The following is a 17,272-nucleotide window of genomic DNA, read 5'->3' on the forward strand; positions in this document are numbered from 1 at the left end:
CAGTGAATGAAAGCAGCCAAACGGTGGCAGCCAAAACAGAAGGCAGGAAAGCCCAGCCTCAGGTCCTTTATCCTGCACTATAACCAATGCTTCGTGTTAACTCACAGGATTATTCTGCCAGAGCAGGCAGAAAGGCTCCACACCCTCCAGTCCCAACCCGCTGACAGGAAACCTTTCACTGGAAACTTGCTTGCATTCAGTGCAAAATGTCTCACTTCTGTTAGCAATTTGTTCCCCATCACAAGCATTCCTGGGAGAAGTTTGGCGGGGATAGGAAATGGGCTAGGAGGGCTGTGTGCGGGACGCTTCCACCTGGCGACCTGGTTAATAACACAATGGAGCAGACAGCCAGCCTTTCACCACCTCTCGCTTTCCTCCATGTCCCTCATTCCGCCTTTCACCACCTCCCCCTCCATTTCTCTCCTTTCTCCTCCCTTTTGCCAGCCTCCTCTTTCCCCTTCTCCACTTCCCCTCTTCTTTCATCCCTTTATTTTTCTGCTGCTATGCGCTCTTAGCACATTTAGACCTCGTGCTCTCTGTCCTGTCTGCAGGCCTCCCAAACTCATCACACCTGTGCCCCACCGCCCTCTTGGGTATGGCAGAACTCAGCACTTTCTCCTTGGGCTGGGTCTGAGCCTCCAAAATGCTCTTTGTCATCAGTCTTCCCCCAGCACTCTCTGGACAGAAGTCTCCCTCTCTCCCTCTTCCCTTCCCCCTTCTCTTTCTCTCCCTCACATAATATTTTCCATATGAAGAAGCCTTCCTGAAGCCGCACACTGCCCTCTCGGCGAGTCTTAGGCGGGTTAGAGGAGACCCTGGGAGCCTTTAATCCTCTCTCTCTCTCGCTTGCTTTCATCCTCAGCCACAGCTGGACGCCCCATTGATGTGGAACAGACCAAACACCAGGCCTCTCACTAAGCTGCTGCTGTGGGGCCTCTTCTCCTTTAGAGCCGAGCCGATGGCCCATGTCCTGCTTACCGAGTGCCTGCCCCATGTGCACCAGCAGCCCCTGCATGCACACGGCCAGCACCTCTGGCCCCGGCTCTGCCTGCCTCCCCCCGGCCATGCTCCTGCTCTCACTGCTCACTGCAGCTACCGTTTCTCTGAGCCATCTTCTACCACCTTGCTCTAAGACAAGCCCCCACCTTCTCCCTTATCCCAGCATCCTCCTTTCTCAGGATTATTTAGCATCAATTCCCCACTGCCTCGCATCCCCGCAGAGCATCAGGCCTGGATGAGGGTAAAGGACTGATTTGTGTTGCTCTGCTGAAGAAGCAACTGGTGGCGATGCCCCCAGGAAGGGCCTGGCAGGCTCCATCATCTGGCGGATAAGGCCTTAGGACTGCAGCCTGCTTACAATTTTGGGAAGAAGGGTCTTTGCTGTCTGTTCAAGATCTCTCTTAAGGCACACTGCCAGGTGAGGCAAGGGTACACAGGTTCTCTAAAAACTTTGCAGCACGCACAAGATGGGTTCACATGGGCGCTTGCCTCCCAGAGCCAGGGGAAACAGGCGAGTGACAGAAATTGCCATGCCTGGGCACCTGCCTGCAGCCAGCAGCATGACACCCCGGGCTTTGGTCACTGCGCAGTCTGCTAGCTGAGCAGAGCATTTCGTTTTCATTGCAAAACATGGGGAATATCGCAAAGGCACTGTGAAGGCCAGCATTTCACCTTGGTGCCAAGCTCCAGGCAGCTATGTGGCTGCTTGCGAGCAGAGACAGCACTTGGCTGCCAAAGACACCCCCCCACCTGCAAAGCCCCCTCCAGGAGACCCCATCCCCTATCCCGGCACCCCATTCCTGATCTTCCTCTGCCCTCTAGCGGCCTCGCACCCCGAAACGAGCCCTTCCCTTCGCACACAGCTCCGTGGCAGCACCCCGCCACTGCCCGGGCTCTGCAACCGCATGGAGCATCCCCAACGCTGCTGCGACAGGGACCGCTCTGCCAGGTGTTCCTGTAGCGTTCAGCCAGGGCCAACGTATGGGGCAGGTAAAGTAAAGCTGGGAAGTCTCTGTAAGGCCACTGACATTTTAAGAAGTGTCTAATCCAAAGAGGTTTCTGTGGATTACACAGCAACGAGAGTAAATCAACGGGAAGCAAGAATTTCTATGGAAGGCAACAGAGAAGTGTATGGTTTCATCCCTGATTGGATGAAAAGCTCAAAAGAAACTTCAGGGGGCTTTGGGGACTCCAAGTAGATAGGCAGAAGAGAGGTGGATTGATGAGAGTTCAGAGAAGGGGGAAGAAAGTGATCCAAGCTGTCAGAAACACAACCTAGGAGGGAAAATTAAAAGACTTGTGGATGGTTAGTCTGGAGTGGAAAGACTGAGGGGAGGCATGGCAGGCGTCATTGCATACAAAGCAAGAGAAAGGGAATAATCTGTTCTCCGAGTTCACAGTGGATACAAAAGGGAGCGAGATGTTTAAATAGCAGGGAGAGTCAGATGTTAAGAGAAGCTTTCAAATAAGGATGGTGCAGCACTGGAGTAAGTCACCGGGAGAATGCTGCAACCTAAACTAGTTAAACAGAGATCTTTAGAAATTACATTGAAAGAGCTGATCCTACTGTGTGTCACTGGGCTAGATTAAGTGACCTCCTGAGATAACATTCATCTTATTTTCTATGATACTATAATTAAAAGCCACATTGATCCTCTGTCAGAGATGCAGCACAAGGACCAACTTCATTACTTCCTTGCTGCTCCTTAGTGACCAACATGCTAGGTCCTGGACAGACATCTCTTCATGACCTGTCCTGCCCCAAAGAGCTTCTCTCCTCAAAGACAGGACCTCCAGCGGACATGGCAAATGCAGATGCTATGGGAAAGGATGAGGCATTGCAGTGCAGCACGGTTCTTGGCTCAGTTTGTAGGCAACCAGTTGCAGAAACTGAACTAATTGCAGACTCTTGGGATTTGTTCGTAAGAGAACGAGTGCATTCCCCCTTCTTGTTATTGAGCATCAAGTGCCTGATGAGAGAGGGATTTGGGGACAAGACAATGCGAAGATATCTAGCACAAAATGATTAGCCAGAATGTACTGTTAATAAGCTGCTTATTCATATAATTGGAAATTATTTGCAGCAAGGGTGTCACTACAGTCTTTCTGCACTGATGGAGCGAGGCAGCTAGGTACTGGCCCAGGGGAGACCACTGTGAGCACATCTGCTGGCAGTGGGGAGGCAGAGGAATTTACTGCCGTTATAGTTCTTTACTGTCACTGCTTTGAAGGGCAGAGAAGGGCACAGGGATTTTAAGAGGAGGCAGAAGGGAATCTGCCAAGCCCCACTGACTAGGGGCATGTTTCCCAGTATGGCAAGCACAAGGTGTCTGGGGAGCAGAGTGGAAGGACAGTCCTTCTCCAGTATCCTTACAACAGCTAGAACGAGAGTCAGGCCAAGAAAGCACGGAGTCACAACAAATAAGACCTGCCACCACTTGTGTTTCCCAAAGCAGCTATTTGAGGTAGAGCCAGCTGTAGAAGAGCCATGAGTGAGTCCACCCCAGAGCTGTGACAGCCATCGCTAAAGGGACACTTTGGTTGTGGCTACAGTGCACACATTGTGGCTTGATGATTGAACTGGAGGTTTCCACAGGTGGCTTTGCTCACCTTGAGGAGAGCTGGCTTTGTTCTGATTTCCAGGAGGCAGAGTTCCTCAGGGAGGCCAAGGGAAAGGAGGGGAAAAGCTACAGAAGCCATTCTCCATTCCCTCTGTTCGCTCTGCCCAGCAGGTGCATAAATACAGGGATGTGGCATTGCACCACCCCACGCCTTTCTCCTTCCCTCACCTCCACTGTGGTTGAACCCAGGCCTGCGAAGCACCCAGGTTCAGAATCAGACACATGGAAGTTTATGTGCCTCTAAAAACTGAAACATTTCTCCATTTTTCTGAGGCCAAGGGCTGGCAGATTTTAATGATGTTGCTAGTGGGTGCATCAAGGGGTCTTTCAGGGACAGCATTGAAAGTGTAGCAAGATGGTGAAGTGTGGCTTCTGTTGATACAGTGGGGAGAAGAAAACAGCTTCTCCTTGAATTCTGCCTAATGCATCTGTGTCTTCCGAACTGGCCAAGCTCTGTTGATACAGACAATTCAATTACTGAAGTATGAATTTGGTTGTAAAACAGCAGTGAAGGATTTCTGTGCCAAGCCAAGTGGTAAGCCACTAAGCTCAGCCACTTCCTCCAGCAGTACCAGTGTGGGACAGGAGGGTACAGAGAAGACATCTGCTAATCTTCTGATTTGCCTTCAGTGTTGCCCTTTCTCTTGGCTCCAAGACAGGCATGGAGCCAAGATTCTTCCTGCTTCTGCTCTTCTGTTTTTCAGGTGAGAGAAGGGGTGAGGCGGTACGAGAGGCAAGGGGAGCTCAGGTACAGCGTTTCTCTTGCATTTGTCTAAGGTCTTGTACAATGCATGATATTCCAGCATTAGGAAAGGAATTTTTCTGAAAGTTTCTACCACCAAAGCCAGTTTCTTTTCAAGATGGAGAAATTCTCTGCACTGCTATGAAAGGAGATGGGCCAGCTCTGGTTCCTGTTACCTGGGGATTCTGGTTTCTCCAGGACCATAAGCCAAGTCACTCTGGGCACAGTTTCCTCTTCAAAAACAGGTATAAGCTGTCATGCAAACAACATGTCCCCTGGCACTGCCTGGCCCAGGCTCCACCACTCCCTGAAAGGACCACTGGCTCAAGGGACAACTGTCCTGGCAGTGATTCCTTCTCTGCAAGTACAATATTTAATAGAAATCACAGCTACTTAAAGACAGGCTAAATCTGTGTGAATCAAGATAGGAAGGCCTTAAAGCATTTGTTTCATGGCTGTTAAATGCCTCTTAGGAGTCGATTATTAAGATGCGGAATCCCGGGTGCTAAGGCACACCAGGCTAAGTGCACAGAGTGCTGCACCTTTGATGCAGCACAAAAAGCAACTCTGAAGGGAAGGATCCCTCTGAAAGCCTCTGTCAAGGAAAAGGAGAGTCTTTGGGAGGCAGCAAGAAAGCAAATGTACATAAAAGAGTTGCTAATTATTTTGGAACTGGGATCATCCAAATGACAGCACTGTAATCCTATTTCAGCAGCCCCCAGGAATGACTAGCACAGATTTACTATCACACACAACTGACATAGTTTTCTGTTTCTTTACCAAACCTTTTATATCCTCAGTCTTTTGAAGCCTCCTCAGAGCCAGCTCAGGCCTGTTAACTATTCCATAGAGGGAATATAATTCCATATATATTTGTGCTCACTGTATCTCTAGACACAAAGCTTGAATAGGTATGAAAAGATCCGTCCCTGAGCACAGTACTAAGCTGTAACCAAAGCTGGAGAATCTCCTCATCTTTTGACGACCAGTTTCCTGCCTGATCCCTCCCTTTCTCTCAAATGCACACACTGAACCCAGCAGCCATCACAAGAACTCGTGCAGAACTACAGTGGAGCTGGCACCAAGCCACTCAGCACGATTTCTTCATTTTTTAAGGGACTGTTTCTGACTCATGCTCAAGCAGGACAGCCTAAAACCAAGGAATCCCCCAACATTACAACACAAAGAACAGTTTCTACACCAGATCTTCACAGAAAGTCAGCAATCTTTGGTTGAGGAAAACTATACTTTAGTGCAAATTTGTGATTTTTAACCCAAAAATATATCTGCTTTCTGTGAAAGATCAGATTATTTACTTAAAGTAAATTTGTGTTATCCTTTACAATACAGTAAAAGATTAATTTGGAATAAGGAAGAGACCCCATTTTCCTACTAGCAATGCAGAGAGATGCTGAGATACAACAGTCCTTCTCTTCTCTTTCAGTGGAGAGAGCTAAATACTGGAAATTTTGAAAATATTGCTAGGAGTCTGTCCTCCCTATATGGCACGTCATAGCCTCTTGAACAGGGAAATGTTCATAAGCCGGCACTGAAACAACAGCATTCCTTCTGCCAGCCTGGTGCTTCATCCTCTCGCACAATTCGTGACGCTGCATAGGGCACGGACAGACCTGCGCCACGAGAAACACTGCAGAACTGGCTTCTGCAAATGCTCTGCCGCCTGCTCTCTTACAGTCCTTTTCCCTACCCTTGTTCTGTCTTATTTACCACAAGGTTTGTACTGATAAACAGGCAGACAACACAAAAAAAATGGCTATAAAAACTATGCATATGACAAATAACCATGAAACCTGGGGGAAACATTTGAACATTCCCCAGACTCCCCTTCTCCCTAACCTTTTGTTACCTTATTGCTAGATCACACACTCCTCAGACCAAGAAGTCAAACAAAATGCTATTAAAATTTGTTACATTAGTCTCCTTTTTCTCCATTTCTGTGAAAAAAGGACAAGTTATTTTAAGGCTTACCTCAATTTTGTGTTCTTTCAAATATTTTTGCAAGAGGCTTCCCCCCCCCCCCAAACCACAACCTGAGATAAGGCAGCCTAAGAATTTACTCAGCAACTCACAGCTCACTAGATTCTTCCACAAAGTCTGAAAAAGGGAATGACTTCCTCTACCAGAGGTTTTATACTATCTCATTTGATAATGGGCTGAGGCTGCTCAGCTGTGAACACTGATGAGTTTCTCCCAGCTCTGCTGTGATGGTGGTAACAGGAAAGGAGAGATGGAGCGCTTATATCTTAAAGTTGCTACTATACCTAAATCCAGCAGCTTCTTCCCATCCGAACTTGGGACACTGTGGGAAAATAAGTTGTTACGGGAAAGGCAGAGAGAGCAGGCGGTGTGTGAGGTACACAGGACTGAGGTCCCAGCTGAAGCCAGGGTCTGGATTTCACCTGTGAAGACTTTATCCCATAGTGGATATGTCATTCATGGAAGATATGTCATCATGGCTCTTAGCTGGGATTTATACTGTGGTTCTTATGTTCTGCAGTGGTCCAATACCACTCTGCTATGGAGCTGAAGAGTCTCTCTGTTGTATGTCCCTGTAACATCCAGAACTACAACGCTACAAGAAAAGCCTGGTGCTGAATGAAAGATAATATTAAATTATTAATATAATATTAATATTAATAATATTAATATTAATATAATATACCTATCAGCATATTAAAACAAGGCTCATTCTGAGAGAAGCACTATTCTTGATGACACCCAGAAGGGGACAATCACTGTCACAACACAGAAGCTGCAAGTTGAAGACTCAGGAGTGTACTGGTTGTGCACACTGTATGTGCTCTCATTTTTCCCAAATAAGTAAGATTAAGCTGTCTGTTTCCCAGAGTGAGTATTTCTTTTTAAGGAAAATGTGGCGCATTTTGCAGATTTCTGCCTCACTTTCTCTGCTTACCTTTTCAGTGTTCTGTATTACCTTCTCCCAGGTTACTGAGGAATAGCCATAGTAGGTCAGACCAAAGGTCTCCAACACTGGCTGAAGCAGATAATTAGGAAGGAGTACAAAACCAGAGAAGAACATAGAAACAGCTCTCCAGAATACTCTCCCAGCCTCCAGTGATTTTCTGGAGAGGATATTTTTGTGACAATAGCAATGGCTAAATTCTTTTTCCTCTTTAATTCATCTACTCATTCTGCTGACACATAAAAACTTTTGGTATATGAACATCCCGTGGCAGTGAACTCCACACTTGATGCATGCATGGAGAATTTCCTTTCTTCCTTGTCTCCTAACTAGTGACTTTCTTCTTATAACAGCCAGTGAATTATTGCTCCCGTTCTCTCTCCCTGCTATTCCTTATTTTACAGCCTTTTGTAGTATCACCGCTGTCATTTCCTTTCCAGGCAAAAAGTTGTTTTAGTAATTTCTTGTACATAAGGTGCCTCAGATCTTTCTCTGTCTTGGCTGTTTTTCTCTGATCACCAACTCAGCTGACAAATTCAGAGCAAAGACTCCTGATGTTTTTGTTACAACAAGCTTTGCTTTGTTTGGGGACGTGATTATATTATTCTAAAATTTCTTCAGAAGGACAGAATATTTTGGATATTTATTTTTTATTCAGCATCCCAGTTCAATTCGACCCTCCTGTAGCTAAAATGCTTGTGAATTGGATTACAATATCGTGCTTATTCTAATTGTGGGAAACTGATATAATTGGACGGTTTGTCTGGACCTTACTAACCAGTTTGACCTTTTCCAGAAACCCAAGCATATGTAGCTCGGGAGATGCAGTCTCTCTACTGAGTGCCCATACAACATGCAAGATTACACAAGGCTGCGTGGAAAGCCTGGTGCAAAAAGACAATCGGGAAAGAGTGTGCTGTCTTGGTCACTACAGAAAAGACAAGCAGTCGGAATGAGAATAACATTCAGAAAGGAAGATGCACCATAAATTATGACACCCAGAGAGGAGTTCTCAGCATCACCATGGAGAAGCTCACAGTACAAGACACCGGGGAGTACTGGTGTGCTCTTAATGATGACTCTCACTTCTTCCAAATAAAGGAAGTTAAGCTGGCTGTTTTCGTAGGTAAGTGTCTCTTTTTTTTAAATTGGAGAAACTCCTTTCTCCTCATTTTTCTTGCAGAAGAACTCACTTCCCAGGCTTGCTGTCCCACCTGCTCCACCCATTCTCTGCTCTCTGTACTTCACAGTTCATTTTACCTACTAGGCTGCTCCTGACTCCCAGTTCCCTCACCCTATCATCTCCAGTTCCTGAATCATACTGGGGAACCAAAAGGACATGCAGAGCCAGGAAGCTGTGTTTAGCTGTCCGTTTTCACAGTAAGCCAAGAGTCAGTTGTGCCAGGAGCTGCTTTGAATGGATTATTTCAGTATTTATTTGCATTGTTTCCCCTGTACTTAAAATCACTTCAGTTGTGCCTGTGGAGACATTACTGTGTAATGTGCAAAACCCAAATGGTTCTGGTTTGGTTTCTCCAGCTGGGCACTCTGGGGGTAGGCACCCCGAGGCACCACGACAGAGCACAGGGCACAAGGGGACTGGCTGGGGTGGTGGACATCTGGGATCCCCAACAGCACAGCCCGTGGGAGGGTCCATGCAGACACAGCCCTGGATGCATCGCCACCCTGGCTTTGAGGAGACTTTCCAGCAAGGGACTGGGCAGAGGGTGTCTTGGGAGCCCAGAGAGAAGGCCTAGGCCAAGGCAAAGGTCCTGCTCCATCTCCATGGCTCGGGACAGCCAAAGGAGTGTCCCGCTGCCACTGGCGTGAGGGCAGAGTGTGACAACGGCCAGGCGAGAGCAGCAAAGGGCCTTTGCCATCAGGACAATCTGAGCTCTGTGCTCAGCCACTTCCCCAAATGCACCCTGAAATTATCTTAATATCAGTCTTGTTGCAAAACGTGGTGAAAGATTTCCGTGAGAAAGCAAGACCTCAGGCACTTCCTCCAGCAGTGTCACTGTGGTGCGGGAGGGCTCACAAGGCAAACACTTTTGAACGGGACACGTTGAGCAGCCCCCAGCAATGTCCCTTCCCCAGGCTTGAGGATGGCCATGGAGCTGAGAGTCCTCCTCCTGCTGCCACTCTGCTTCCCAGGTAAGAGAAGGGCTGGGCATGCCTCAGGCTTCCCACGCACCCAGGGGGAGTGGGACAGCCTTCCCCACATCCCGCTGCCTGTGGAGCTCCACAGTTGGGGGGAATCCAACACCGGACGGACTCTGAGCTGAGCAACTCATGGCAAGGATGGGGAGGGAAGGGGCAGCCCCAGTTCCCACCATTGCTCCGTTTAGGCTTGAAGGTCCAACACCTCTAGCGCGCGCATGTCTGTGGGTTTTAATTCAAAGATACTGGGTTTTAAATCACAGTTGCAGTCCCAGCAAAAATCTCAACACTTCCCACTGGACATCAACCTTCCCATTTCCAAGCAGGTGCATTTACCAGGGGGAATGGATCTCAGTTTTCGGAGTTCCTCCAGCCACAAGTGCCCATGCAGAAAGGTCAGAGGCAGAGTTTCCCCATGTCCGTCGGGAGGCTGTGGGCAGCCCTGCATCAGCTCCCCTCTCCCTCACCACATCTGATATTTACAGGTCTCCAAGCCAAAACACCTGCTGCCAAGGAGAGACGATTGGAAGGAAGCACTCTGTATATCCAGTGTCCTTACACAGCACAGACTAACTCCCAGCAGCAGAAAGCCTGGTGCCACGTGAGAGAGAACAGATGGAAGCCCTTAGTGGAGACGACCGAGCCATCACAATACCCATACGGAACCAATGCCACAAACGGGAAAGTTACAATAGAGGACAACCCCACGCATAGGACCGTGTCAATCACCATGACTAACCTCCAGGTAGAGGACTCAGGCACATACTGCTGTGCTTCCCGTTCCTACGGTAACAGGTATCTTCCACTAAAGACTATCTCACTGAATGTTTTCAAGGGTGAGTACCTTTTTCCCCACACAAACACAAGTCTTGTCAGAAAGCAACATCATTCCTTCCCCTGCTCCGTGCCCCCTCTCCCACACAGCTGAGCAGCTGCCCCCAACCCCCCACCCTCCCCAGCCTCGCTCCCCACCTTCCCTACTCACACAAGCACGGTGTGAAGGAGCCCCACAGACCCAGCTGGCCCTGCGGCTCCCTCTTGTCCTGCCCTACCTCACCCCTGCCCTGAATGACAGGCCATCTGTGAGGGAGTTGCCCCAGGGCAGAGTTTGGCCCAGGTGCCCAGCTCAGGCCGGGGGGCGGATGCCCGTGTGCTCACCGCTCACGGGTCAGTGACCACATGTGCTGTTTCGCAGAGTTGCACAAGCTGGAGTTGGACAGTCTCTCTGTGCAGTGCCCGTACAGCACCCTGGGATACAGCACGGGGACAAAAGCCTGGTGTCGAGAAGGTCAGACGGGGTGTAAACTCGTGGTGAGCACAGATTACAGTTCAACATGGCATAACAGCAAAGCTATGGCACACAGAACATTGATCCAGGATGACACCCAGCAGAGGACTGTCACCATCACCATGCAGAAGCTGCAGGTTCAGGACACCGGCACGTACTTTTGTGTACTCTACAGAAGCTCTCGTCTCACCGTGATAATGGAAGTCAGGCTCTCTGTGTCCAAGAGTGAGTACCTACTGGCAGCCAAGTGTGCCTGTTGGCAGATTTCTGCCCCACTTCCCCTGCTTGTTCTCCCTCCTGTCCTGTGCCACACCATGGAGAAGCCCAGCGCTGCCGCCGCACAGCTGACACCCATCTCTCCCTGCCTGCCTGTCTCTCTGGTGGATACACTGGCGGCTGCCCCTTGGGCCTGTGGAGCCAAAGCTCAGGCCTGACCCTTCACACTCTGTCTGCTCCCAGCAGAGACTCGTGGGAGGTTCCCATGAGCTCCCACAAATGGGGCCGCTCTTCGCAACTGCTTCCCATAGGGCTGATCCAGGGTCTCCAGGAGCAGCTTCCCCAGCTCAGCACTTGGCTGAGCCCATGCTGGGCGCTGCTGGAGACCTCCCCCACTGCCAAGCATTGCTCTTGCTATGGCCCCGCAACTGCCAACCCTCCCTGGTCCTTGCCTCCCAGACCCTACGAGCTGAGCGCCTGTGAGCATGTAGTCCCTGGGGGAACCAGAGGAAGAGGACAGGACCCCATCCAATTTGTGGCTCACCTCTGCACAAGTAATCTGGCTTCAGTCCCCATCTGCTCCTCATGTCTGGAGGTAGAAGGACATCCAGGGAGCATTCAGCCCACAACAAGTATTCCAGTGATGGGGAAGGGGTGCCATTGTGCCTGCTTTGGGATCTCATCAAACATGCCGGCTGTTTTCCAGGGACCCAAGAACACACAGCCAAGGAGTCAGGCAATGTCTCTGTCCGATGTCCATACAGTGCCCCAGACTATGGGACTGTGAGCAAAGCCTGGTGCAAAGAGGGAGATAGGAAAGCATGTACCATACTGGTCCACACAAATTTGGAGCCCTCAGGGTACCTCAGGACACCCCAGCAAGGCAGAGTCACGATCCAGGATGACACCCAGCAGGGGATTGTCACCATCACCATGGAGGAGCTGCAGGCACAGGACTCCGGCGTGTACTGGTGTGCACTTTATGAACACGATCATCTTTTCCGAATGGTGGAGGTTACGCTCAGTATTTCTGAGGGTTAGTACTGACCTCTAGGGAAACGTGGTTAGTTGTATATTCCAGACTCACTTTCCTACTCTCTCCCTCTAGTCTCTGCACTACCCAGCTTACACCACCTCCCACGTTACATCTGCTTGTGTTTGCCTGCCCAAACCCTACATCATTGCACCTTCTCACACCAACCGTGCTATGGAATAGCAGCAGGGATCAGAACTGAACCACATGCATGGGCTGTATTGCTTCTCTTTCACCTGAGAGCAGCTTCAGTCATTTTCACTGAGGTGTTTCTGTCACTCATTCTCATGATAGCAGTTCTGTCCCTTTGTAGCAACTCATCCCTTGGCTTTCAAAGACTATTAAGACTTTCACATTTGGTTGCCAAGGGGACAACCTTTAGACCCATATTTTAAAGATCTGTGACTTCTAGGTTTTCTTCCAGCATGATGTTTTAACGCTAAGTGGTAAACACTTAGGCACCTGATTGTGGCAGACCGGCACCATGCTGCAGCCTGTCTGTCTAGAATTTGGCAGAGCAGCACTGAAGGGATATGGCAATCCAGAAGATGAGAGGGGATGGCATAATTCTCTAGGTGGAAATCCTAACGCATGGGACTGAATACAGTCTCTAAGCCAGCAGGCTCCTGCACACACAACCTCCCCTGGGGCACAGAAACAGCCCTGGAAGCAATTCTTACAGCCGAGTCCTTCACAGACAATGCTCTTTACTTAGTTTTTGCAAGCCTCTGTCTGCTTAAGCACAGAGTCGTTAAGTACTTCATTGCTACCTGAAGATCTTTGCCATAGAGCATATCTGCTTGCGCTTACAGCACTTCCTTCTGCCATGCGTTGGGGTGGGTACACACAGAGCGGGGCTCCTGCTGAGCTCCTTGCCCCTCCCTCCCACGTTTTGATCCTTACGTAGCTTTGCCTGCTGCCAGAAAATCTTGATGATACAGGTTACAGCCTGGGCAGCTTGTCTGTGTTGGGTGTCACAGCGGGAGTGGATTTATATCCATGTAGCAATGGCAGGAAAGTTTAGCTGGTAAATGCAAAGCAGCCCAGTAGTGATTATTCTTCTCTTCATGTTTGTGATTGCAGTATTGGCTGGAACAACTTTGTCAGGTACTGCAGGCACAAATCAAACAATCCCTTCTGGCAACACCCCAGCACCGAGGTAAGGCCTAGAGAAAGTCTCTGAGCTCGAACACAGACAAGAGTTATTAATGTCTTATCCACAATATGCCTGTTTTCCTGGGGTAGGCAGTCTCTGGGCATTCTGAAGACTCCTGCTTACAGAGGAATTAGATACTAATAATTAGATACTTGCTAAGGACAGGCGTCCTCGGCAAAGATGGCCTCTCCTCTTTCAGCTCCTGCCCAGAGTGTAATTACAAAGGAGGAAGCAGATTGATCAAGTCACAGCTTTCTGCATTGTAGATGCCCATCTACTTTTTAATCCTTATCTCTTTGGGCTGTGCTCTTTGCAGCAACAGAATCCCCCAGATTCTGCCCCTAAGCCTTTCTGTCTCGACTTCACTCACTCCTGTCCATGAATATTTAACAATGATATAGACCTTGGCTGCTATTTTATCCTTCTATTTACCAGGCTGTTAAATGTAAAGGATTTTCTTCCCCTTGGACATCTGCTGTCATCAACACTACAGCAGTACAACACTAAGAGTACAATCATACATCAGCTCCAGTGTGCCAGGTGCAGCAAAACACAGGAGGAAAAGGCAGAACCTGCTCCAGAGAGCCTGGAATTGTGCTCTGAACTTTGAACAGGGGCTTGTTTTTAAAGCCCGGAGAGTAGTTTAGGAAAAGCTCAGAAGGCACAGCCAGGTAGAAAAATCAAGATAGCATTGCTGCAGGAGAACCAGAGCCTCCTTCCAAGTGCATAAAAGCTAGTGCATAAAAGCTATTCCTGTCCCTTTTTTTGGTCACTGTTTGGTAATGGGCTGCACCAGCATCATGCTGTGCTACCATCTAACACTGATAACTCCTTTGCTCTCCTGACTTCAGCTCAAATGTAAACACCTTCATCCTACTTGCTGGGATCCTGAGCATCCTGTTCATCCTGGCACTTATCAGCATGATAACACTGTGTGTCAGGCGGTGCAAGCAGCTGAAGAAAAGAGGTATGTGGAGACTGGTGATGCCTCGTGTTCTAGTCTGTAGTAAACTGGGTCTTCTCTGGCCATCACTTTTCCACTCCAGGCAAGCTTATTCCCAACTCTCAGTGCCCTGGAGAAGATAAGGCAGGTACAGCCTGGGAAGCCTCAAGGCAGGCTCCTTGCTGTGATCTCCTCTCACAGTAAGTCAAACCCATGTTCCTCCAGACTCTGCACAGGACACCTGCTAACATGTTAGAGGGGAAATAAAGTGAAAGCAATGTGTTGACCAGATTCAGGGTAGATGGGTCCCACTGGCACACCCATTGCTTCCATCACTGGGCAATCCCACAGCCTTCCCCAAAACTCCTGAAGCATAGGCAATGCCCAGGCATTTCATGGACTTCTCTACTTCTAAAACCTCTGATTTTGGCTCATTCCAAAGGTACCAGACAAGCAGAGAACATCTATGACAAACCAGAGGACATAGCACAGGTAAGAAAAACAATAGATTTCCCATATGGTACCTGAATCCTTTACCAATAGTCTGTGAGGAGCTGGCCGACCCACCTGATGAGGACCTTGGTGCTCATTTTTGGTTGTGAGCAGGAGGGGAAATGGTATTTAATGTCACCAGAGAGAGGAATGTTCCCAGGTGGAGAGAGAGGGGGTTATTAATGTAAGGAAACTCCATCAGGAAAAAAACACAGTGGAGCAAATTCTAGTAATCTCTGAGAAATTACTCAAAGACTAGAAACCAAGGTTAGATGATGAGGTTTTAACCTGTATCAAGGAGAGGTGATGAAGGAAAGAGTTTTCTGTTCTTCCACCTCTATCAAGACCGAAGGTAAGGTTTTACATGGCTTCTCCTTTCCTCCTGGAGAATCTTGTTTTGATAACAGCTGTGGCCTGGCACTGAATCATGCTAACAAGTGTTTTCCCTTTCTTTTCATAGCTTGACAGCACTGAAAGAATGGAAGATCCCAAGGATGACAGCAAAGACCTAAAATATGTTACCCTGAACTTTAAATCCCGACTCAGCCCTGAGGATCCTCTTTACTGCAATGTTGAACCAAGTCAGACTCACAGGAAACCCAAAGATGAAAATGTGGAATATGCTATCATTGCACTCAAGCAGTTAACCGATGAATGACAAAGGATGAAGCACAGAATCCCAAAACAATCCAGAAATGGGAGAAAAGAACTGGAATACAAAGTGGGACTGGGGAGTAGAAGGTGTGTGGATGGACACTGGGGAAAGATCTAAGTTTTTGCTGCCACATGTACGTTGCCTATGCATTTTAAGACCTCCCTCCTATTAGAGGCCAGTAGAGAATTTTGCCACAAGTGTGCAGATTCTCTAGGGTCAGACAGAGGTGCTGGCTAATTCTCAGGATCCCTTGCACATCTGCTTTCTTCAATTCCATTAAAATGCAGACTCTTTTGGAGAGGCAGGTGTGGAGGACTGACCTTCTGAAAAAGAGCAATCTTCGTCTGGACATGGATGGGTTTGGTATTTCAACTATGTTCACTGGTGGAAACTCTATCCCACTCCTAAGGGTTCAGCTACTATGGCCAAGCAAACTCATTCCAGTGCTGTAGGGATAAAGTTCTAACCTTGCTGTGACCAGGTTCATTTGCCATGTAATGGGTGGGGGATATGAGCACTGGATTATAGGAATAAGCAGAACCAGCATCTACCTGAAGGCAAATAGCTTGAGGGTGTATTGCAACACGATGATATGCTGCATTACAAACTTTGCAAACTGAGGATTGAGCTGTATGAATCTGAGCACCAGAAGGTCTTGTAGCTACAAAACAACAACGGTGCATATAAGTAATATGTACATTTTTTGAGACTTAATGCAAATTCCCCTATAACCTAAATTTATCAGCCTGCTTAGGTAAGAAGTAAGATGGTAAGAGGCTTTCAAACTAAAGCTAAATGTTTAGCTTTAGATCAAGAAATAGAGTGTGCACGCTGGAGTTTGAGGGTAGGAGGGAATGAAGGTGATGTCACTTCTGAGTGCACGTACAAGTGTCTCTTCACGGAGTGCAGAGGGTTGTGGGATGGATTCAGTGCGGCTGCTGTTGCTTACACTAGCAAGAGCCTCCAACACTGTACCCTCTAGACAACTCAATTATTTCCAAGCTTGAGGGCTGAATTTGCTCTCAGGGTCATCCACAGCTACAGCATATTTATGCAGTCTTTGAGGCCTGTACATTGAAAACAGAATGAAGCAGCAGCTGAAATCTGAAGTTACAGGCATGGCTTCCCATGTGTAGCTTGTGCAGACTGACCCATCCTTTCACCACCTCCTAATCAAAGGCCCTTTGTTCAACAACTTGTGGCTGGCCTGCTGTCTTACACCCTCTCTTCCCCAAGAACACACAAACTGGCTGCTTAAACCAAGGCACTGTGGAATCAAGACAAGCAGGGAGAACCAAAAATGAGTATTTCTGGAGAAAGGAAAGAAAGGAACAATATGTGGTATTGCACTAGAGGAGTGGACAGGGCACTGGGGTGTTTTTGAACAGAATTTGCCTTGCTGTGCTAACTGCAAGGACAAGCCCTGAGACAGACATGAGGAAGGTCTGTAGCACAGAGCAAGAAACTGGTAGGCTGTGTGAAGAAGTTGCGGGATGTATGACACAGACAACAGAGGAAGTAAGAGCTGGTCTCAACATCAGCTGATATAACAGAAGAGACACAACGGTCATTAAGAGTGGATTATTTACAGATGTAAATGTCTAAGTAAGTCAGACACACAATAGATTTATGGATCCCCAGTGCAGCTATGATGCAGGTTGGCAACTTCCAAGAGCTGCCACAGGAACACTAGACTGGCTGGGACCTCATCAAACCCTGCTATCCTGAATAATCACACCATAAACTATCAATCAAACATGTTTTTCCAATGCACTTTGTCTTTCGCCTTCATTGTTATAAGGCATTTTTGCATCTCTTCAGGAATCCCTATACAGCTAGTCTCAGATGTAGCTCTGTTCTTTTGCAGCACTGTGCTGTACTTTAAACAGCTCTTCCCAGCCTATTCACCAGTGCAGCTGGTTCTTTGTAAGTTCTTTGGAAGACCAGTACAAACCAGCATGCCTGCTTCCAGCACTTCTTATTTTTTGGCTACACCACAGAAAGCAAGCTTTTGTTTCTTCTT

At 48.1% G+C, this 17,272-nt stretch overlaps 1 protein-coding gene across 1 annotated transcript; it reads left to right on the forward strand.

Moving 5' to 3' along the window:
* Positions 1–9,370: 9,370 nt before the first annotated feature.
* On the forward strand, positions 9,371–15,553 carry LOC143170005 (polymeric immunoglobulin receptor-like). Its single transcript, XM_076357903.1, has 8 exons — positions 9,371–9,460; positions 9,952–10,302; positions 10,662–10,979; positions 11,677–12,006; positions 13,087–13,162; positions 14,011–14,126; positions 14,545–14,594; positions 15,055–15,553. Exons 1-8 carry the CDS (start codon positions 9,412–9,414, stop codon positions 15,250–15,252), a joined length of 1,488 nt encoding a protein of 495 aa, XP_076214018.1. The 5' UTR covers positions 9,371–9,411; the 3' UTR covers positions 15,253–15,553.
* The last annotated feature ends 1,719 nt before the right edge of the window (positions 15,554–17,272 follow it).

Source organism: Aptenodytes patagonicus, chromosome 22 (genome assembly GCF_965638725.1).
Source record: "Aptenodytes patagonicus chromosome 22, bAptPat1.pri.cur, whole genome shotgun sequence".
NCBI classification, from domain to species: Eukaryota; Metazoa; Chordata; class Aves; order Sphenisciformes; family Spheniscidae; genus Aptenodytes; species Aptenodytes patagonicus.